Below are 21,683 nucleotides of genomic sequence, written 5' to 3'. Positions count from 1 at the left end.
TTCGTTTAAATCAAGACCTAGACAACCAGGTGAGGGGAGTTCTTTACTAATCCGTGATCTTAATTCATCAATCAAGTACAAGGGAGGAGCGAAAACCCGCAGACACTCGGCTCTCCGTGGAATGAGTAGACCCATGCCGTAAAACCATATTTTACTGCACCTATCCGGTTTACGTGACAAAAACATGTATTATTATTATTAGCTAAATCGTTGATTCAATTAGTGATTATTGTTGAAGGTTCACACTACTACTTGCAGCTTATTTTTCATGTGAGTATTAAGGGTTTTTCTGGTTTTAAAAAATTTAGCTGTGGGGTGTAGTTTTGAAATTCAGCCTTGCTGCTCTGTGCAGTTTGACCAGATATATTGTGGTCGTCTTCCTCAAAACATCACTGGCTATGGAGCTAGCGTACTGTACATTTTTGGCATTGGGTCTAATTTATTTAAAATCTAGTTTATGGCTCTCCAATCCACCATCGCCTTCTAGTGGTGTAAACAGCAGATGTGAACCGCCCACGTTTTGAAAGATTCCCGTGACGTCACTCAGTAATCTTTTTGTGATTGAAGAAGCAAGGGATCACATTCACGGAAGTCAAACAATCGACAAGTTGCTGTTTACCTAGCTGACGACCGTAACAGGTAATGTCAAAAAATTGTATTCATTAGATATAAAATGTAAATTATATATACTATGGCTTTTATTGGTTGATCGTTTTTACAGGTAACATTACTGTAGCTAGCTGGATACGTTTTGAATCGAACAGCACTGCTTTGTTTATCAAACTAGCTAACGTTAGCTAGCATAACGTTACTAGTAGTTAGCTAACTAGATTTCTTCATCCCGGTTGTGCAAACTAGCTAGTTAGCTAACCAATTCCTTTACTATGTGATCCATCAACATGGATTTAGTTAATTCAACAAAGTAATGTGTGTACTTTCTGTATTTCCGATAGAGGCTATGTAAGCTAGTTAGCCAGTGGTATTGGTTTCAGAGGGTGGATACTACTGTCAGTTTAGTTAGCTAGCTAAATTAGCTACATGGCTCAATGGCTGTCTGTTTATATGTCCGCTTCAGTCCTACCTGGCTGTAGTTACTGGTGTGGCCATCAACCAGCTCACATGATGGTGATGACTCACTAGGGTCGAAACCTCTCCTTATTCCCTCTCCTTATTCCCTCATCTGCGTCATCTTCACGTTCTCTGAACTAATGATGGGAAGTTCGGCTCTTTTCTGAGAGCCGGCTCTTTTGACTCGGCTCCCAAAGAAGAGCCGGCTCTTTCGACTCCCGAACGGCTCTTTATTTAGGATCTTTTGTAGCCTATATTTTACCTTAACTTTGAAAAAAAATCATGGTTTATGTGTTGAAAACCCTTTTGCTTTCAGTGTTTTTATGAGAGACCTTATAATGCCTAATTCTGTGCATTTATTCTGTGACAAAACCACTCTTACATTTGTTTATTTCAATTAAACTTTTTTATTGCACAAATTAACAATAAACTTCAAACAAATCCACAGAACAGAATCAAAACCAGAACCAAACTCCAGCAAACAGCATTAGTCCTCAGGGCAGGTTGGCATTCAGGAAGATCAGATGCCTCAGCTTGGATGGGCTGATAGGCCTGATACGATTTCGCCTCTCCGTGAGTATCTGCCCTGTTTTGGAGAAGATTCTCTCAGAAGGAACTGATGTGGCAACAATACATAGTCTCCCCTCCATCACCTTCACCAGGAGTGGAAAGACTGAGGCCTTGGCCTGCCACCAGCTCAGTGGGTCTTCTGCTCTCTGGATGAGGGGCTCCTCAAGGTAGCTCCTCACCTCCATTATAGCATCAGCTGTCGGATTTCTCCTTGAAGCATCTCCTGTAGCTCTGTCATCAAAAAGCCTCCAAACAGCAGAGGTTTGCTGCTCCTCCTCCACTTGGCCCTGTAATGGTGGAGCTGGCTGGCTGCTGGGGGTGCATTTTGCTGCTGCTGCTGCACTAATCCTCTGAAGAGCTTCATCAACAGCTCTACGATCACTGAAGGCAAGTTTTTTAAACCTTGGATCCAATAAGGTAGTTTCTGAAAGGACAGTGTTGTACTCCATCCGCAGAAATTTGCGGTCCATGGCTGAACAAAGAGCTGCAACTAATTCCTTCACTTTCTGCACAGTTACTGTCCATTGGTTCTCGGCTGTCACCAGCTGCAGACCTTTGCAAAGCAGGAGCATTTTCGAGGCTGTGACATAGCTGAAGGAGAGAAAACAGCAACTTTTAGAATTTAGTTTTTTAAAAGTATGTGGCATATTATACGTGATGCATTATACTGTATGTGTTGTGTTTGCAATGTATAATAGTGACTGAATAGTAGTAGAGAAAACAATGCTTCAATGGTTCTAGGTACCTGTCTGCACTTATCTCCACAGTCACCTCCTGGAATGGTTGCAGGACGGCGCAGACCTCTTTCACCAGCTCCCATTCCTCTTGGCTTAATGGCTCAATAGATGCGTTGATGAGGGCCAGGGTGGAGATGATGGCATCTTTTATTTCAAGCATTCGTTTCAACATATCAAATGTTGAGTTCCACCTGGTGGCACACTCTTGTTTGGGCCTCAGTTCAGGAATCCCCATTTGGCGCTGTGTGGACTTTAGCTTCTGTGCTGCTACTGTGCTTTTGTGGAAAAACTCCACAACAGCCTTCACCTTATCCACGGTTGTTTTGATCACCTTCAGAGCATCTCTAACCACCAGGTTTAGTGTATGCGCCAGACATGGGTGATGGGTCCACTTCAAAACTTTTATGGCTTTGGTGATGTTTGCAGCATTATCACTCACACAGCACACCACTTTGTCCTCTACTTGCCACTCTTTTGCCACTCTTAGTAGCTCCACTGCCAAGTTTTCTGCAGTGTGTCTGTCGGTGAACTCGAAGCAGTCCAGAAGGCAAGATGTCATCTTGTAATCTTCAATAAAGTGGCAAGTGACAGACATGAAAGAGCAGGTTGTTCTGGAGGTCCAGCAGTCAGTTGTCAGGCAAACTGATGGAGCTTTTGTCACCCTTTCTTGCCATAATGCACGTTCTGTGTCATATAGTTTTGGGATCATTGTTTGGGAAAGTGTTTTTCTACTGGGTAGAGTGTATGTGGGATTTAGGGCTTTGACAAAGTTTTTCATTCCTTTGTCCTCCACAATGGAAAAGGGTTGAAAATCAGAAGCTACCATTTTAGCCAACTCATCATCAATACTGTGCTGTTTGGCTGGGGTCATCAGTTTAGGTAAAAACTGACTTATTTTGCTTTGAGTTGCAGTAGGAGAGGTTATACTTGCACGCATGGGGATGGCAGTAGACGTTACAGCAGCTGTTGTTCTGGTATGAGACACACCAGGATCAGTAGATGGTGAGCTGGCTTGCCCTCTCTCCTCTAACTGCACTGTAGGATGGACAGTTCTTGTATGTCTATGCAGGTTTGTGGTGGAACCTGCTCTTATAGTGACCTTCGTTTTGCAGTGAAGGCACTCTGCTTTCTTGTTCCCAATATCTTTAAACTGCAGCCAGATGCTGCTTCGCTTTCTAGTGTCACTCATAGTTAAACGACACGACAATGCAAGACGCACACACGCTCCTCAGTCCGCTCTGTCTCTCTCTTCACTTGCAGTGGAGTCAAGTGGTGTGTCTGCCCCGCCCCCTCTCTGTTTACACATCCTTAATTCTCACGTGAATGCCGCATGCTGGTCGCCATGCTGGCCAATCATAACAGACCTCTGTGAAAGTGAAACCTAAGCAGCGAATGGGCAAAAAACTGGGAGCCGGCTCTCACTCGATGCGAGCCGGCTCTTCTGATTCACTACAAAGAGCCGGCTCTCAGAGCCGATGCTTGTGCGCATGACCCATCACTACTCTGAACAAAGGATAGGTGAAAACAATATGGTGGGTGATGACAGCATGTCAGTGTGGCAAAGTAATTGTCAGACTTGCCAGTATGTATTGGCTCCTCTTTTCAATACCAACGTATTTTGTTTTCTTAGCTGGCCATCATGCTTGGGGGAGGATTCAAAGCAGAAAGACTCCGGGTCAATCTCAGACTGGTGATCAATCGCCTGAAGCTCATGGAGAAAAAGAAAAGTGAGCCTGGCAACTACATACACACACAAACACTGTGCAAGCTATAGCCTAGTCTCTGTTCATTGAAATGTTTGTGTCTCGGGTTGTCTTTAAAATACATGCTTACAGAATGGATCTTCTGTCTCTTTGTAGCTGAGCTAGCTCAGAAGGCGCGGAAGGAGATTGCAGACTATCTGTCAACAGGGAAGGATGAGCGAGCAAGGATCCGTGTGGAGCACATCATCAGAGAGGACTACTTGGTAGAGGCCATGGAGATCCTAGAACTGTACTGTGACCTGCTGCTGGCTCGCTTTGGCCTCATCCAGTCCATGAAGTGAGTGAGCCAGCCTAGAGGACTCGGACAAGGGGGCTCTTTCTCAATTGTTTATTTCCTTGCATCATGTCTCCTTGCCGCCTCCTCAAAACACATTGGATGAGGTTAGAGAGGGGAGGAGCCTTGGGACTTCTCTTCCCATGCGTTTTGAGACAGCGACGAGAGCGGATGCAAGGAATCGATTAAAGACAATTGAAAGAAGAGCCAGAATTTCTCCTAGTCAAGGAAAAACTCCTGGCCTTATTATGGGTGTTTGAGGTTATCCTTCAGGGCTTGACATTAACGCTTGTTTTACCTGGCCCGGACAAATAGTTGGACAAGAAGAATATAGATTTACTGTAAGTTGTCTGGATGGACAAGTAAAAATAAATAAAAATCCCTATATCCAAAAATTGCTCAGATCAGAATTGGACCAGTGTCCTCCGCAAGCAATGTGTTGCGCACTGTTCTCCCAATTTCTGCAGAGCGCATCGTAGTAGAATTATTGCATTGACAGGTGGTCTTGCGGTCACGAGATGATCAAAGCGCAGAGCATATTTGTTGATATTCCTTGCTAGTTAGTTATTTGCAGTCAGTACATTTTTGGTTAGCAAACAGGGATCATACAGCCATGAAAATCCTGGAAAAGTCAAGTGTGCATCCCATGCATTTATGCCAGTGTGATTGGGCCTGAGGAGAGATATTGCAGCAGGTAGGCTATGGCCTACAAAATAATGTTAGACTAATTGACTGACTAGTTAGCCAGTTCAAAACATATCGTGTAGCCTGGCTAGTTATCTTGGTAGTTAAGTATTTAGCTAATAGCATAAATTAATGTCATTGTCATGTCCGATATCCCCCAAAAATGTTGTCCAGCGCTCTTGAATAAATGACCGACACACAGTTGATGAACGGGTGCGTTAACTTACTCCAGTTATAAAAACCGCATGTCAAGCACTCAAAATTGGGAGTTGACTCTATTCCCCTCAATTCAACATTGGACATGTCATTCTGACAGTGTTAAAAATATTCTTAGAATAGCTAGGGCCGAGACTATACCAGTAACTCTTTGGTCCTTTAAAAACCTGCTATGTGTAAAATATTGTGTGCTATAGCTTGGAAAATACATAAATGTGACTCTGGATGACAACATAATGTTTGTTTCCAACATTAAGGCTGTTTTCCTAAAGAAGTGAAATCCGCTTAGTGTTTTGTTTCCTTGCCACAATACTACTGAGTATCGCGATACTGGTATCGCCCCGGCCCTAAGAGTAGCCTAATTGTGAAATTCCTCCTATCCTGTCAATAGATCTCCACAAAAACCTTAATATTTTAGCCTTGATTTGAAGTAGCCTGCCTAAGCCATTTGATCCCTTATTTATTAAATAAGGAAAATATTTAATAAAGACATACATATTTGGTTGTAATTGTAATGCAAAAATATTATTTAGGCTATTTAAGAATTGCCAACCATCCTCCAGGAGAGCCTTAAAGGGCGGCAGGTAGCCTAGAGGTTAGAGCGTTGAGCCAGTAACGAAAAGTTGCTGGTTCGAATACCCGAGAAATCTGTCAACGTGCCCTTGAGCAAGTTACTTAACCCTAATTTGCTCCAGGGGCATAGTACTACTATGGCTGACCCAGTAAAACGACACATTTCACTGCACCTATCTGGTGTATGTGACAAGAAGACATATTTGTATTTTTTTAAGGGGCAGTGTTCTATTTTGAGACAATCTGAATATGCATAGAAGTCAATAGGCAGAGGGTGGCCTACATTTTTCTGATTCTCTGTATTCTAATGAGAATTGTATTTTGTAAAGTTGTTCGTTGCATCATACAATACCATTTTAAGTCACCCTTTTGGCCCATGGTGTTACAGACAATTTTTCATTTTTGGAAAAATTATTTGAGCTTTCAGACAGTAAAAAATCTGTCAAGCCCTGTACAGTAAAAAATCTGTCAAGCCCTGTCCTTAACACCTATTTGTCTATTTCTTGACAGGGAGCTGGACCCTGGTCTGCAGGAGGCTGTGTCCACGCTCATCTGGGCAGCCCCACGTCTGCAGTCTGAGGTCAACGAGCTCAAAATTGTGAGTAGTATGCAATGTGCTGCTGCGTTGACCCTGGAGATAGCATGCCTAGTTGCTTGGACTAGTCTTATTATACTGCCTAATTTAAACACTTGCGTACCCCCCTTCCCAAATACACATATAACTATTGGACTAGAAATTGTGCCTTCCTGTATTATACTTATGCTACAATGTATTATTCTATTGTACTGCCATATACTTTGTTTGAATTCTTATCTTTTATTATTTCTTATTGTTGTTGCCTTGTCAAGAAGGAACCTGCATGTAAGCATTTCGTTGGACCATGTATACGATGCGTATTCCGTACATACGACTAATAAAGCTTGAAACTAGTCCTCAGTAAAAAAATGTAATGCAGTTTGTACACTTTTTGCTGTATTATGATCCTTGATACTGTGCTTTCTCCATACAGGTGTCTGACCAGCTGTGTGCCAAATACAGCAAGGAGTATGGCAAGCTCTGTAGGACAAACCAAATCGGGACTGTCAATGATAGGGTATGAATTTTCAGATGTCCTGCTTGAAGATATATGTTGATGTGTTTGTTTCTGTGTGCCTAAAATATATTTCTCTGTCTCTACTTTACCCCATAGCTCATGCATAAACTGAGTGTAGAGGCTCCTCCTAAGATCCTGGTGGAGCGCTACCTCATTGAGATTGCCAAGAACTACAACGTGCCCTATGAGTCAGACGCCATGGTCAGAGTGAGTATCTGATGATGAAACCAGTCTGCCTCCCACCATTCACCTGTGTGCCTGTCTCCCTGTGCCGACCCCCTGACTGACTCTACTATTTATATACTACCAAGTCTGGAACCAACAGGACCCTGAACAGCTTCTTCCCCCAAGCCATAAGACTGCTAAATAGGTTGTTAAATAGTTAACAAAATAGCTACCCAGACTATCTGCATTTACCCTTTTTGCACTAACCTTTGACTCATCACATACACTGCTGCTACTGTTCATTACCTATCCTGTTGCCAAGTAACTTTATTCCTGGTTATATGTACATCTCTACCTCAATTACCTCGTACCCCTGCACATCGACTCGGTACTGGTACCCCGTGTATATAAGCAAGTTATCGTTACTCATTGTGTATTCATTATTACTTTGATTATTACTTTTCAGTTTTTTCTCTATTTTATTTCTCTCTGCATTGTTGGGAAGGGTCCGTAAGCATTTCACTGTTAAAGCCAATTTATGCTTGATCCGAAAATGTGGTCGGAGGCTTCGTATGGAGGGTGTGACGCAATTGTGCAGCCTCCGGAGGCATGCAGAGGCCAAATCAAGTTCTGTACAGCATCGCTGTGCGCCTCGTGAATTTTTTAACAATGCAGAGGGCTCCGTATAGCTCCGCATTGACATGATTGTTTGACGGTATGTGGGGGCGGGAGGTCCTTTATAAACACAAACTCACTTCCTTGACATCAGCTCTGCGCTGCTCCGCGACGCGCAAGTAGTATGAATGCCCTGACTTCTGCAGAGGCCGTATCACCATAAATGCTGCATGGCCAATGCAGACGTTGGATTGACCATGCACCAACTTTTAGTCTACACCTATTGTTTACGAATCGTGATGAATAACATTGGATTTTTATTTCCCCCTCGCAGCCAGAGGTGTGTACAGGCGAGGAGGCTGACCTCATCGACGTGGACTCTGACTTCAAGAAGCCAGGCGGTGGAGGAGGTGGTGGAGGCGGCTTCACCGCTGGAGCCATGCCCATGGGCCCCCCATCAGCGTTCAGCTACCCAACACCCAAAGGAGCAGTAAGACCATTCTTTTCAATAGTGGCATAAATGACACCTAACTCTTGTTTGGCGAGTCCGCAGTAGGGGGAAACAACGCCACTGACGTTATTGTTTTTGTTGCCGAGGTGCTTCGTGCAGCAGGGTAAAAAAAAAGTGCAGTACATATTGTGCTTTTCTATCGCGCGTGCAATGATGTCAGAGGGGAAGAAAACAGTGTTACTTGTTTGCTGTAACTTCGTTGTTGTTGTTGTAATATCGCTAACAGACATGGCTGTTTCACCATTAAGGATTCCAGCTTTAAGACTGAAAAATAGAGATGTTGATATGAATGGGATGTTTTTATTTATATTCGTTTTTTTCTTCAGATGCCCGGCCCCATAGGGTTCAACGGCCCCTCTGTTGGCACCTATGATGCCTTTAACAACTTCCAGCCTCCAATGAGAGGAGGGCAGCCCCCTGAGCTGCCGAGCTGCCCCCCCACCTACGAGTCTGTAAGTGTCAGAGCCCCCTGCACCTTCTGCTTCTCCAGACAGATGGACAGACGGCCAGTTCACCTTTCAGGGAAGAGGAGTTCATTATAGTTTGCTTGTGCCATCTCTTTTCAGCACAGTGCTATGCTACAGCGACATGATAGGGATTGGATAAGAACAGATAGAATGTGGAAACGGGCCATAGCTGGTATGAACTGCTAATCACTAACCTTGTGCTGAACTGCATACGACTGTCTTTGAATGCTCTGAGTGAGTATAATATGCTGAAAGAGAGATCTGCTTGCTGTCAAACTAGTATGTTACTGGATGTAGTAGGGAAGCAAAGTTCTTCACAGTGAAGAATGCAATTTTGAGGTGAATTATATTATTAGCTCTTGCTTTTTGCTCATTCTTACCCCAGCGGTGTTGGCTTTCTCAGCAATGCACTACTTCAATGATTCTTCCTCCCCAATCACATACTAACATACAAAACATTGTTTTCCTCTGCCTTCTCATGTATCTATAGAACTTTAACATTTCAACATGCAGGCAGGGTAGAGAGATCGTCTTAACACATGCGTGTGTGTTTTTCAGATTGATGAGCTGTCTATTAAACCTTCTGGTCCATCCCAGGTCTCTGGTAAGTTGTTTTCAATGAATATATCCTTTCCTACACGTCAATCTCTTCAACGATAGTATTGCTTGCTTTTTGCATAACAGTTGCATTGGGGTGTATTTGTAATGTAAATCTAAACCTATGTTCTTTCCAAAGGCCCCGGGCCTTCATCCCAGATCTACGATAACAACGCCCTCCCTGAGCTGCCCTCAGTTCCCGACACGCTTCCCACTTCCTCCTTTGGAGTTGGACGGAACACTGCGAGCTCTGATGACATCGACTTTGATGACCTGTCACGACGCTTTGAGGATCTGAAGAAGAAGACCTAGTCCTCCAGTATCCCATCATGCTCCTCTGTGTTGTCAGTCACCGCAGCTACAGTATCAGGAAATATTGAAATATTTGTATTGGCACCCTTTGCAGTGAAACTCTCCACTGTGTAGTTTTTACTGATGTTAACATTAACTGTACCTCATTCAACCACGTGTCTGTCTGGCACACTGAAGGTGAAGGCCCTTTAGAGGGCTATTTGACAGTACATTTTATTATCGACTACATCCAATCAAAACTGGACCGTATAGATGTCATCTTTATATGAGCACTTTGGATATAAAATGGCCTTCCTGATAGTAACTACTATTCTATGTAACCTCTCGAGCGTTCTTGTTGCTATGGTTGTCACGTATCCCCTTGACTCACAGTATGAGCCAATATTTGGTTAATAATCAAATAGTCTTAACTAATCGTGTCTCTCGTCCAGAGACTGGATCGAGTGATACAGAATCTCAATCGTTACTTGTTGGTGAGTTTCATGAAACTGGTTTTGAACTGTCACTGAATCGCATAGTAGAAAAACCTGTTTTCTGGCACACACCCATTGTGTCGAAAGTATTAAGGCCTAGGACAGTTTCAAGGCCGTAGCACCCTGTCCATGTCGGGTTTTACCCTCATTACTCTGGCTCTGAACCTTTGGTGACGTCTGAAACCTGTTCTATGACCTATCTGTTACCCTACATGCGGTGGAGGGATTCAATCAGACTTGAAATAATTTGGTGTATTTTTTCTCCTAATAAAATTAACTTTTATTGTTTTAAAGCTGATTTAGTCTAACACTATACATGCACTTTCCATGCTTGTGTAATCTAACCCATGCAATGAATTGGCGAAGGGAATGCATGATTTGACTGGTGACAGAAATTATAGTCTATATGAAAAACCACTTGACCATGTAAGTTTGTGATGTAAATACGTCCCTCAAAATGTCATGGGTTCTTCTTCCTCTTTGTGTAAGAGAGGTTTATAGTGTGATTCAGTATGTTATCTATGTATGTGTGTCTTGTGCACCACACTGCATTGACCATCATCAGAGGCCTTCCCGTTCTATAAGTATATTCAGACGATGTACACATAACATGCCTATTTCTCAATTTATATAGTCTTTGTTAAAATTAGTTCAAGGTTTTTTTAATTTGATGAAAATGTATTGAATCTTGGTGATGGAAGAAGACGTTTTGATAAACGAGAGAAAGGGGGTGGATTTGCTGTTCCTGTCTTATAGCTTGTTTTCACCAATCTATAATGGATGGAAGTTAGGCCTGTCTACTCCACCATACTAAAATATGGCTTTAACACTACTGTACAGTGACCTGCTCACTGCTCATCCTCTTAGGTGTGCTGTAGGATTGTTTGAAGAATGTTTGATACTAACTTTGATTAGCAAGTGTATATCTTGTCACATAAAACAGATAATAGCCTATGTTTTTTTCTGTCTAATAAAGGACATATTTCTAATTGAAGTTCTGGTGTGGCTAATTTCCGAGAGATGTAATTGTTTTGGTGTTGTCATATCTTGTCAAGTGAAGCAGTGCTGCTGTAATCAAAGGAACTCAGTTGGTAGTGCAGTGTAGATGCTAGTACTGCCACTAGAGGGTAGATTACTACATGAACAGTGAAGCTTGACTGATATGGATGCCTCAGTGGATGAGGCAGGTAAAGGGTTACACACAGACACAGGATGTCTCAACCCACTCAATAATCCTCATTCAACATTCTAACAGGTTAACTGGGTTTGTTGTCTCCACAGAAACTAGTCTCCTAAGCCTTGAGGGACCCATTGCCAAGGGAGCAGGGTTTCATTCAACGACCTTGAAAATACCTTGAAACAAACAGAAAATAAAAAAAAATAAGTGTACTTCAACTAAGTTTGAAGTGGAATCTCCGTTTCAGGAAGTTTCCCAAGTTTTGTGCTGGCAGAACATGGCCCAGGTTCCTGCAGAGGGATGCTTGTTTGACACTGTTGTCTTGTGTAGATCTGTAGCATTGCAATGGGATGTTTTCCTGGAACTCTCAGGAGCTTGAGGCTTTTGTCAATCCTGGCATAACTTTTTGTCTTGCTGTGTTTTGCCAGTGGATGTAAGGGAGTTGGGGTGACTGTGTGAAGTGGACTGGCCCAACAGTACAAAGCTCTATGTGACATTATTACTATGTGGAATGCCTACTCTCTGTGCCAGTTGGGTTAAAGTGGTTCAGAATAAGTCCCTCAGAGTCACAGGGGGCTGCTAAGGGGAGGACGGCTCATAATGGCTGGAATGGAGTGAATGGAATGGTATCAAACACATGGAAACCACCATGTGTTCGATGTGGTCGATACCATTCCATTGATTCCGTTCCAGGCATTACTATGAGCCGTCCTCCCCAATTAAGTTGCCACTGGCCTGCTGTGCTCAGAGTCCTTATAACTTCAAAGAGAGGAGATGCTACATCAGAGTGGTCTTTGATCTGTGGCACTCCAGTTTTGTTCATAGTCACATCACAGAGTGTCCTGTCCTGTCCAGATGGCTGTCTGAGAGGTTCTAATCTAAGGTGTCTGTAGCTGCATGAATTAGTTTATTCTGAGTGTCAAGCTGACCCAGCTAGGTGAGTCACTGTGCAGCGCCACTAAACGTCTCTGACTGTGGACGATGATGAGCTATTTTGACAGCTCTGTCTCCCTCTCTCCCTGGTGGCAATACAGGCTGCTACCCCCTTCTGAGGTAGGGATAGGGCAGAGGATGGGTGCTAGGCCCTGTAGTCTTTAAAAGAGTCCACTTGTGTTCAGCTCTGCATGGTGCTGTTTACAGACGTGGGGCATGCAGTTTGTATGTGGCAGAGTAGGGGATGGAGAGACAGGGGTCACCCACATGTCTGGCGGTGTAGGAATGGGTGCAGGGTACAGCCCGAGTGTTCACAGTAAACATAAGCCTAAAGTTGCTCAAACTGCTCAAACTGCTCACTACATAGGATGACAGGTTTGCGCACTTGAGAACTGGGATTTGTTCAGTGCTGTACTTTTTGAGAGAACATTTGATGGGTCCCTGTAGAATGGCAGTGACAAGGCTAGCTACCTGATCAAAGTGGAGTGATGGTGGAGGTGGGGTTTGTCCCCGGTTCTGCCAATGTTCTCCACCGGCTCCTTATTAACAATCTTTTTGTGAAAAGGTCCTATGGTGCCACAGACGATTACGTTCGCACCTGGTGATGTGTGAGGTTACCGTCGAAAAAACACTTTCAAGTTTAATTATGGGGACTTTTCAGTGATTTTCCACTGTTTGGAGTATTGAGTTAAGCGCATAGGGGAAATGAAGCAGCATAAGTCCTGGTTTCTCAGGTTGGCTTGACCTAACAACAAATATCAACTAAGACAATTAGGTTATTACTATACACAATATAATATAAAAATAATTCTTATTACATTCTACCCGAGGACAACACCATTGACCGCTGACAACCCTCTCTGTGTGCAGAGTTTAGTTAAGGGTTTTAAAATAGCAAGAATAAAAAGAAAACAACCAATTGGAGAAGGCTGCTTCCCTGCCATGAGTCACCCAGTCAGAGGTTGAAGCCCTGAAGCACTTTCCTTTCTGCTCATGGCCAAACTCTATTTTTAATACGCTAAAGGGGAGTAGACAGACTCAATTTAGGTTCACAGAATATTAATATCCCCTCTTCCAACATTTTATTAGCTGGCAATTCCCCAATAAATGCACTAAATTAATTTCTCACATTGACTTGAATTGATTAATTTGTGCTTTTTATTAAAACATACTCTGCAGAGGGCCCAATTAATTTTAACTGAGGTCAGATATTCGTTTGGAATGGATAATGTTCTGTCTGACCACTGTCCATTGTTGCTGCAGTGAGATTTACCTCTATTGCAATCTCCATTGATACTGAAGCCTTGCAGAGACGAAATGATTGATTACACAAACACACACATTTACTCAGGTTCAGCCTTCAGTTCTATGGAGTCTCACAGAATGAATGAATACATGATCAACTGCATGTACTGTATAATGGATCTCAAAGCCCTCAGAAGAAATAGATGTTTCAGTGGAGCTGCCTTTTCTCATTACCCAAGGGATGAATGCAAGGTCTTAGATTGTTGTTTTATTTATCAAACACATTCTTAGTCTTAGAGATCATGTGACTTTGCATACTTTCCTAGCAGGGGGTTTGGGCACTCTACACTGTAAACGAAAGTATTCATCCCCCTTGGCGTTTTTCCTATTTTGTTGCATTACAACCTGTAATTTAAATGGATTTTTATTTGGATTTCATGTAATGGACATACACAAAATAGTCCAAATTGGTGAAGTGAAATGAAAAACATTACTTGTTTCAAAAAATTCTAAAAAATAAATAACGGAAAAGTGGTGCGTGCATATGTATTCACCCCCTTTGCTATGAAGCCCCTAAATAAGATCTGGTGCAACCAATTACCTTCAGAAGTCACATAATTAGTTAAATAAAGTCCACCTGTGTGCAATCTAAGTGTCACATGATCTGTCACATGATCTCAGTATATATACACCTGTTCTGAAAGGCCCCAGAGTGCAACACCACTGAGCAAGGGGCACCACCTGTCACGGATTCAGCCAAGGCTGCCCCTCCTCCTTGCTCGGGCAGGCTTCGGCGTTCGTCGTCCCCGGAGTACTAGCTGCTACTGATCTATGTTTCTGTGTTTGACTTGTTTGGTCTTTATTGTATACACCTGTTTCCCATTAGGTTGTATTGTCTTCCCTATATAACCCTCTGTCTTTCAGTGTGTGTTGTGTGTGATTGTATTCGTCATCGGCAGTAGTTCGGTTATTTTCCTCCCTGTGTGGAGGTTGTTTATACTCTGGTTACTTTCGAGTAAAGTACGTTTCCAGTAAGCTCTGTGTCCTGCGTTTGACTTCGCCTACCGCATTTACTGACGCTCTGACAGAATCACACACCTGACATGGAGTCAGCAGGAGCAGCGGTGCCAGCAGGATCAATGGAAGAACGTGTACAACAACAAGCGGCCGTGATCCAGGCTCTCGGCACCGCCATGGAACGTGTAGTGAACACCATGGAGCGATGGGAGAGAGGAGGTCTGCCTACACCTTCTCCGATTACACCCCCACCATCATCGATACCCATCGCTTCACCTCCGGGGTCCAGTGGGATTTGGCTCTCGCTCCCGAGGGCTTATGATGGCACAGCTGCCGGGTGTCAGGGTTTCCTGCTCCAGGTCGAACTCTACCTGGCAACCATCCACCCGGTCCCCTCGGGATACGAGAGCGTGTCCGCCCTCATCTCCTGTCTGTCCGGCAAGGCGCTGGAGTGGGCCAATGCCGAGTGGGGGGGAATAGACGCCGCTACTGTCAACTATGCGGAGTTCACCCGCCGCTTTAGGGCGGTATTCGATCATCCACTAGAAGGAAAAGCGGCGGGTGAGCGTCTATTCCACCTCAGACAGGGGATGAGGAGCGCGCAGGAATTTGCACTGGACTTTAGGACTCTGGCTGCCAACGCGGGATGGAATGAGAGGGCCCTCATCGACCACTACCGATGTAGCTTGAGGGAGGACGTGCGTCGGGAATTGGCCTGCAGGGACACCAACCTAAGCCTGGACCAACTGGTGGACATCTCGATTCGCCTGGATACCCTGTTGGCTACCCGCGGACGTCCGGTTCCGGGGCCGTCCATTCCATCCCCCAGCACTTCCGAGCCGACCCCTATGGAGCTCGGAGGTGCTGGTATGAGGGAGACCAGGAGAAGGGCCGTCCCCTGCACCAACTGTGGCCGCAGAGGACACACTGCTGGTCGATGCTGGGGAGGGTCTCCCAGGAGTCGAGGCGGTAGGCAGCGCACTGATGAGCCATTCCAGGTGAGTAGGCACCCAACTCACCCAGAGCTCCCTGTTGCGCATATGTGTATTAATGTTGTGTTTCCCGAGGTTTCTCCTCATTCCCAGCATAAGGCGCTAGTCGATTCAGGCGCAGCTGGGAATTTTATCGATTGTCAGTTTACCTATAAGTAAGGGATTCCTATTGTTCCAGTTGATGTGCCCTTCCCTGCATCATCGAGTTTATTTTTTGTGAAGAAAGAAGGATGGTGGTTTACGCCCGTGCATTGACTACCGTGGTCTCAATCAGATCACAATCAAATACAGCTATCCACTCCCTCTGATTGCTAGTATGACGGAGTCATTACACGGGGCGCGCTTCTTCACAAAATTGGATCTCAGGAGCGCGTACAACCTGGTGCGTATTAGGGAGGGAGATGAGTGGAAGACAGCATTTAGTACCACCTCGGGCCACTATGAGTACCTCGTCATGCCATACGGTTTGATGAATGCTCCTTCAGTCTTCCAATCGTTTGTGGATGAGATTTTCCGGGACTTGCATGGACAGGGGGTAGTGGTGTATATCGATGACATTCTAATATACTACGCCTCACGAGCTGAACATGTGTCCCTGGTTCGGCGGGTGCTTGGTAGACTGTTGGAGCATGACCTGTATGTGAAGGCGGAGAAATGTCTGATCTTCCAGGAGTCCATCTCCTTCCTGGGACACCATTTGTCCGCGTCAGGTGTGGAAATGGAGATTGACCGCGTTTCGGCCGTGCGCAATTGGCAGACTCCCACCACGGTGAAGGAGGTGCAGCGGTTCTTGGGTTTTGCCAATTACTACCGGAGGTTTATCCGGGGGTTTGGGCAGGTAGCAGCTCCCATTACCTCCCTGCTAAAGGGAGGGCCGGTGCGTCTGCAGTGGTCGGCTGAGGCGGACAGGGCTTTTAGGCATCTGAAGGACCTGTTTACCTCGGCTCCGGTGCTGGCACATCCGGATCCCTCTTTGACATTCCAAGTTGAGGTGGACGCGTCCGAGGCTGGGATCGGTGCTGTACTGTCTCAGCGCTCGGATACACCACCAAAACTCCGTCCCTGTGCTTTCTTTTCTAAGAAGCTCAGTCCGGCGGAGCGCAATTATGATGTGGGGGACAGGGAGCTGTTAGCTGTGGTTCAAGCCCTGAAGGTGTGGAGGCATTGGCTTGAGGGGGCTAAACACCCTTTTCTCATTTTGACTGACCATCGTAACCTGGAGTACATCCGGGCGGCGAGGAGGTTGAACCCGCGTCAGGCAAGGTGGGCTATGTTTTTCACTCAATTTGTGTTTACGCTCACCTACAGACCAGGTTCCCAGAACGCTAAGGCAGACGCCCTGTCCCGACTATATGACACCGAGGAGAGGTCCATAGAGCCCACTCCCATACTTCCGGAGTCTTGTCTGGTGGCACCGGTGGTGTGGGAGGTTGATGCGGACATCAAGCGGGCGTTACGCACCGATCCTACTCCCCCCCAGTGTCCAGAGGGTCGGATGTACGTGCCGCTCGAGGTTTGTGATCGATTGATATATTGGGCTCACATGTCACCCTCCTCTGGTCATCCTGGTATCGGTCGGACAGTGAACTGCCTTAATGGGAAGTACTGGTGGCCCACTTTAGCTAAGGACGTGAGGGTTTATGTTTCCTCCTGCTCGCTGTGCGCCCAGTGTAAGGCTTCTAGACACCTGCCCAGAGGGAAATTACAACCCCTACCCGTTCCACAACGGCCGTGGTCTCATCTATCGGTGGACTTTGTCACGGACCTTCCTCCCTCACAGGGGAACACTACGATCTTGGTCGTTGTGGATCGGTTTTCGAAGGCCTGCCGTCTCATTCCTATGCCAGGTCTCCCTACAGCCCTACAAACTGCTGACGCCCTGTTCACACACGTCTTCCGGCACTACGGGGTACCTGAGGATATGGTGTCTGATTGGGGTCCCCAGTTCACCTCTAGAGTCTGGAGGGCGTTTATGGAACGTCTGGGGGTCTCGATTAGCCTTACCTCAGGTTTTCACCCCGAGAGTAATGGGCAGGTGGAGAGAGTGAACCAGGATGTGGGTAGGTTTCTGAGGTCCTGTTGCCAGGACCAGCAGGGGGAGTGGTCGGGGTATATCCCCTGGGCAGAGATAGCCCAAAACTCACTTCGCCACTCCTCAGCTAACCTTACGCCTTTTCAGTGTGTGTTAGGTTATCAGCCGGTCCTGGCACCTTGGCATCAGAGCCAGATTGAAGCTCCTGCGGTGGATGAGTGGTTTCGGCGCTCGGAAGAGACCTGGAACGCTGCGCATGTCCACCTGCAGCGGGCTATCAGGCGACAAAAGGCGAGCGCCGATCGCCACCGCAGTGAGGCTCCGGTGTATGCACCGGGAGATCGGATCTGGCTCTCGACCCGAAACCTGCCCCTTCGCCTGCCCTGCCGGAAGCTGGGTCGGCGGTTTGTGGGGCCATTTAAAGTCCTGAGGAGATTGAACAAGGTTTGTTATAGGTTACAACTTCCCATTAATTACCGTATTAACACCTCGTTCCATGTGTCTCTCCTCAGGCCGGTAGTAGCTGGTCCACTCCAGGACTCTGAGGTGCGAGAGGTTCCTCCACCCCCACTGGACATCGAGGGGGCTCCGGTGTACTCAGTCCGTTCCATCTTGGATTCGAGGCGTTGGGTGGGGGGCCTGCAGTATCTCGTGGAGTGGGAGGGGAACGGTCCGGAGGAACGGTGCTGGGTCCCTAGGAGGGACATCCTAGATCACTCCATGTTGAGGGATTTCCATCAGACTCATCCGACTCGCCCTGCTCCGCATCCTCCTGGCCGTCAAGGGGGGGGGGGGTACTGTCACGGATTCAGCCGAGGCTGCCCCTCCTCCTTGCTCGGGCAGGCTTCGGCGTTCGTCGTCCCCGGAGTACTAGCTGCTACCGATCTATGTTTCTGTGTTTGACTTGTTTGGTCTTTATTGTGCACACCTGTTTCCCATTAGGTTGTATTGTCTTCCCTATATAACCCTCTGTCTTTCAGTGTGTGTTGTGTGTGATTGTATTCGTCATCGGCAGTAGTTCGTGTGCGGGTTATTTTCCTCCCTGTGTGGAGTTTGTTTATACTCTGGTTACTTTCGAGTAAAGTACGTTTCCAGTAAGCTCTGTGTCCTGCGTTTGACTTCGCCTACCGCATTCACTGACGCTCTGACACCACCAAGCAAGTGGCACCATGAAGACCAAGGAGCTCTACAAACAGGTCAGAGTTGTGGAGAAGTACAGATCAGAGTTGGGTTATAAAAAAAGATCAGAAACTTTGAACATCCCACGGAGCACCATTAAATCCATTATTAAAAAATTGAAAGAATATGGCACCACAACAAACCTGCCAAGATAGGGCCACCCACCAAACCTCACGGACCAGGCAAGGAGGGCATTAATCAGAGAGGCAACAAAGAGACCAAAGATAACCCTGAAGGAGCTGCAAAGCTACACAGCGGAGATTGGAGTATCTGTCCATAGGACCACTTTAAGCCGTACACTCCACAGAGGTGGGCTTTACAGAAGAGTGGCTTGAAAAAAGCCATTGCTTAAAGAAAAAAATAAGCAAACACGTTTGGTGATCGCCAAAAGCCATGTGGGAGACTCCCCAAACATATGGAAGAAGGTACTCTGGTCAGATGAGACTAAAATTGAGCTTTTCTGGCCATCAAGGAAAACGCTATGTCTGGCGCAAACCCAACACCTCTCATCACCCCGAGAACACCATCCCCACAGTGAAGCATGGTGGTGGCAGCATCATGCTGTCGGGATGTTTTTCATCGGCAGGGACTGGAAAACTGGTCAGAATTGAAGGAATGATGGATGGCGCTAAATACAGGGAGATTCTTGAGGGAAACCTGTTTCAGTCTTCCAGATATTTGAGACTGGGACGGAGGTTCACCTTCCAGCAGGACAATGACCCTAAGCATATTGCTAAATCAACACTTGAGTGGTTTAAGGGGAAACATTTAAATGTCTTGGAATGGCCTAGTCAAAGCCCAGACCTCAATCCAATTGAGAATATGTGGTATGACTTAAAGATTGCTGTACACCAGCGTAACCCATCCAACTTAAAGGAGCTGGAGCAGTTTTGCCTTGAAGAATGGGCAAAGCTTATAGAGACATACCCCAAGAGACTTGCAGCTGTAATTGCTGCAAAAGGTGGCTCTACAAAGTATTGACTTTGGGGGGGTGAATAGTTATGCACGCTCATGTTTTCTGTTTTTTGGTCTTATTTCTTGTTTGTTTCACAAGAAAAAATATTTTGCATCTTCAAAGTGGTAGGCATGTTGTGTCAATCAAATGATACAAACCCCCCAAAAATCAAATTTAATTCCAGGTTGTAAGGCAACAAAATAGGAAAAATGCCAAGGGGTGTGAATACTTTCGCAAGCCACTGTATACAGACTCTCTAATAGGTTTCTGATGAGGAGAGGAGAGTTCAGTTCATTAGACCAGTTATTTGTCACATCAGACTGCATGTTAAACTGTCACTTCCTTTTCAGCTCCGTATCATCTGTCAGTGCTAATGTCAGGAATGAGGAGTGAGTGACTCAACTGGTCCAGTCAACATTGTTACCATTATCAATACCAACATCAAAGAATTGTTATCCAAAAATCAACAGATTGATTTCAAACTGAACACCCATTTGTTGACAACTCCAACGTCTAATATCGATTTAAATTGGACGTTAGTCTGATGTATTTGCCCAGTGAGTTTTGTTGGAGACCGTTATGACCTGAGCACCCTTTCTTGTATGATTAGCATATCAGTAGTAATTATTCTGTTATGGGTTAGGTTGAATAATCTATGTGTATTGTATTTAGGCATAGGGAAAGTACAAAAGGGGCCTGTCTCTGAGTGCAAGAATGATTCCATAAGGGTCGGATAGGAGCCATTTATCTGGGGTTAGAACATGTTTTGCAGAAATTAATAGAAACCACCTGTCTGGGTTATGATAAGGTCGCGGTTAAGTTACTGTCCAACTGTTTAGTTTCTGTGGGAAGTGAGGAGATGGCTTTCAATGTCGTAGCTGGGGAGTGGAGTGAAGATAACAGGATGCAGATAGCGGAATCGTATCTCAAGAAGGGAGGACAGAGCCAGACCGCCATCTGACCCAGCCTGGATCATCCTACTGTGATATTTACCTCATGTACTGTACTGTAGTTAAAAGACTGTGTGACTCTGTATCATTATGTTATTCAGCTGAAGCATCCAATTGGGTGTAATAAATCTAGTTTGAGCCTTCTTTGTGTCCGCCTGGAGTTTGTACCAGAAAGTTAGAACGTAACAATTTAAACTGACTTGGATAGAGCTGTTTATTCACGTGTGCTTTTGCTGGGCAATCCATTAACTCCATAGCTTGCAGTGACACACAGAGTTACGAACATGAGTCAGAGGAGTTGCTTCGACAATCTCAGACAGGAAGTAAGATAACTGTCTGGGGTGATATGAGTGTATTACTATTGGGTGTTACACCTTCTTTCATAACAATCTGCTGAGCACAGTGAAAGTAGGACTCATGTTGTGATGGGGATGGATCACTGGAATATAACCTTATTTAGGGAAAAACAGTCTCAAAGACATGCCTTGTTTTAATAATTTTGTAAATGTATTCCAATAAATAAATACATAATACTAATTGAATCCACAGATACAATCACCTCCCAAATTATTGGCGCCCTTGACAAAGATGAGCAAACAAGACTATAAAATAAATAATACAAATACTGAGGTCTATTGTATGCTCAGATTTTTTAAACTTTATTTTATACTAATACTGTTGAAAGAGATTTTGTTGAACCTTTTACTGCAGTGGGCTAAATCAGGGTCACACAGTGTTTCTTGGTAGTAGTCTTAAATTAATCTACTTTGAAACAAAAGTATACACCTCACACACGGTTATGTGCTTAAAAAAACAAGATATAGAGTTGAAATGTATTACATTTTGAGTTTGCATCCCATTATTACACTTTATATACATCACAGAAGACTGAAATATAACAAAACCGTTTGACATAAAAACACTGGATGTTTATTATGTTGATTCATTATGAAATTATGAAAAATATTAATAACATTCCACCCATGAGGCCACTAGGTCATTTCACTGCAGGAAAGGGTTACCAAGTAAAACAAAATCTCAAAAAGATACTGTAGGTGTCTGTCACGCCCTGGCTCTGGGGACT

The 21,683-nt window shown here is 45.0% G+C and overlaps 2 protein-coding genes across 4 annotated transcripts; one reads left to right on the top strand and one right to left on the bottom strand.

Annotated features, from left to right (window-relative positions):
• Positions 1–541: 541 nt before the first annotated feature.
• On the top strand, positions 542–11,113 carry LOC311128270 (IST1 homolog). Of its 3 annotated transcripts, none has more exons than XM_084160326.1 (11): positions 580–639; positions 1,517–2,025; positions 4,006–4,102; positions 4,235–4,415; positions 6,396–6,483; positions 6,896–6,979; positions 7,076–7,186; positions 8,094–8,249; positions 8,597–8,722; positions 9,296–9,341; positions 9,474–11,113. In XM_084160326.1, exons 3-11 carry the CDS (start codon positions 4,015–4,017, stop codon positions 9,644–9,646), a joined length of 1,053 nt encoding a protein of 350 aa, XP_084016452.1. In that variant the 5' UTR covers positions 580–639; positions 1,517–2,025; positions 4,006–4,014; the 3' UTR covers positions 9,647–11,113. The 3 variants fall into 3 exon arrangements, with proteins under 3 accessions (XP_084016451.1, XP_084016452.1, XP_084016450.1); XM_084160324.1 differs by lacking the exon at positions 1,517–2,025 and adding an exon at positions 3,889–3,907 and having other exon boundaries at positions 586–639; XM_084160325.1 differs by lacking the exon at positions 1,517–2,025 and having other exon boundaries at positions 542–639.
• LOC311128269 (E3 SUMO-protein ligase ZBED1-like) lies at positions 1,563–3,062 on the bottom strand (the record flags this gene model as incomplete). The annotated part of the gene is made up of 2 exons (XM_084160323.1): positions 2,384–3,062; positions 1,563–2,229 (listed from the first exon to the last, which is right to left on the bottom strand). The coding sequence occupies exons 1-2, from the start codon at positions 2,968–2,970 to the stop codon at positions 1,563–1,565; spliced, it is 1,254 nt and encodes a 417-aa protein (XP_084016449.1). The 5' UTR covers positions 2,971–3,062.
• Positions 11,114–21,683: the final 10,570 nt, after the last annotated feature.

This window comes from Coregonus lavaretus, assembly GCF_964263955.1.
Source record: "Coregonus lavaretus genome assembly, chromosome: 4".
Taxonomy (NCBI): domain Eukaryota; kingdom Metazoa; phylum Chordata; class Actinopteri; order Salmoniformes; family Salmonidae; genus Coregonus; species Coregonus lavaretus.
Note: the sequence above shows the minus strand (reverse complement) of the source record. Positions and strands in the feature narration are given on the sequence as shown.

Coding starts and splice junctions, on each gene's coding strand:
- LOC311128270 (XM_084160324.1), top strand. Junction 4,103..4,234: donor GCTCATGGAGAAAAAGAAAA/GTGAGCCTGGCA, acceptor GTCTCTTTGTAG/CTGAGCTAGCTCAGAAGGCG. Junction 9,342..9,473: donor TGGTCCATCCCAGGTCTCTG/GTAAGTTGTTTT, acceptor TTCTTTCCAAAG/GCCCCGGGCCTTCATCCCAG.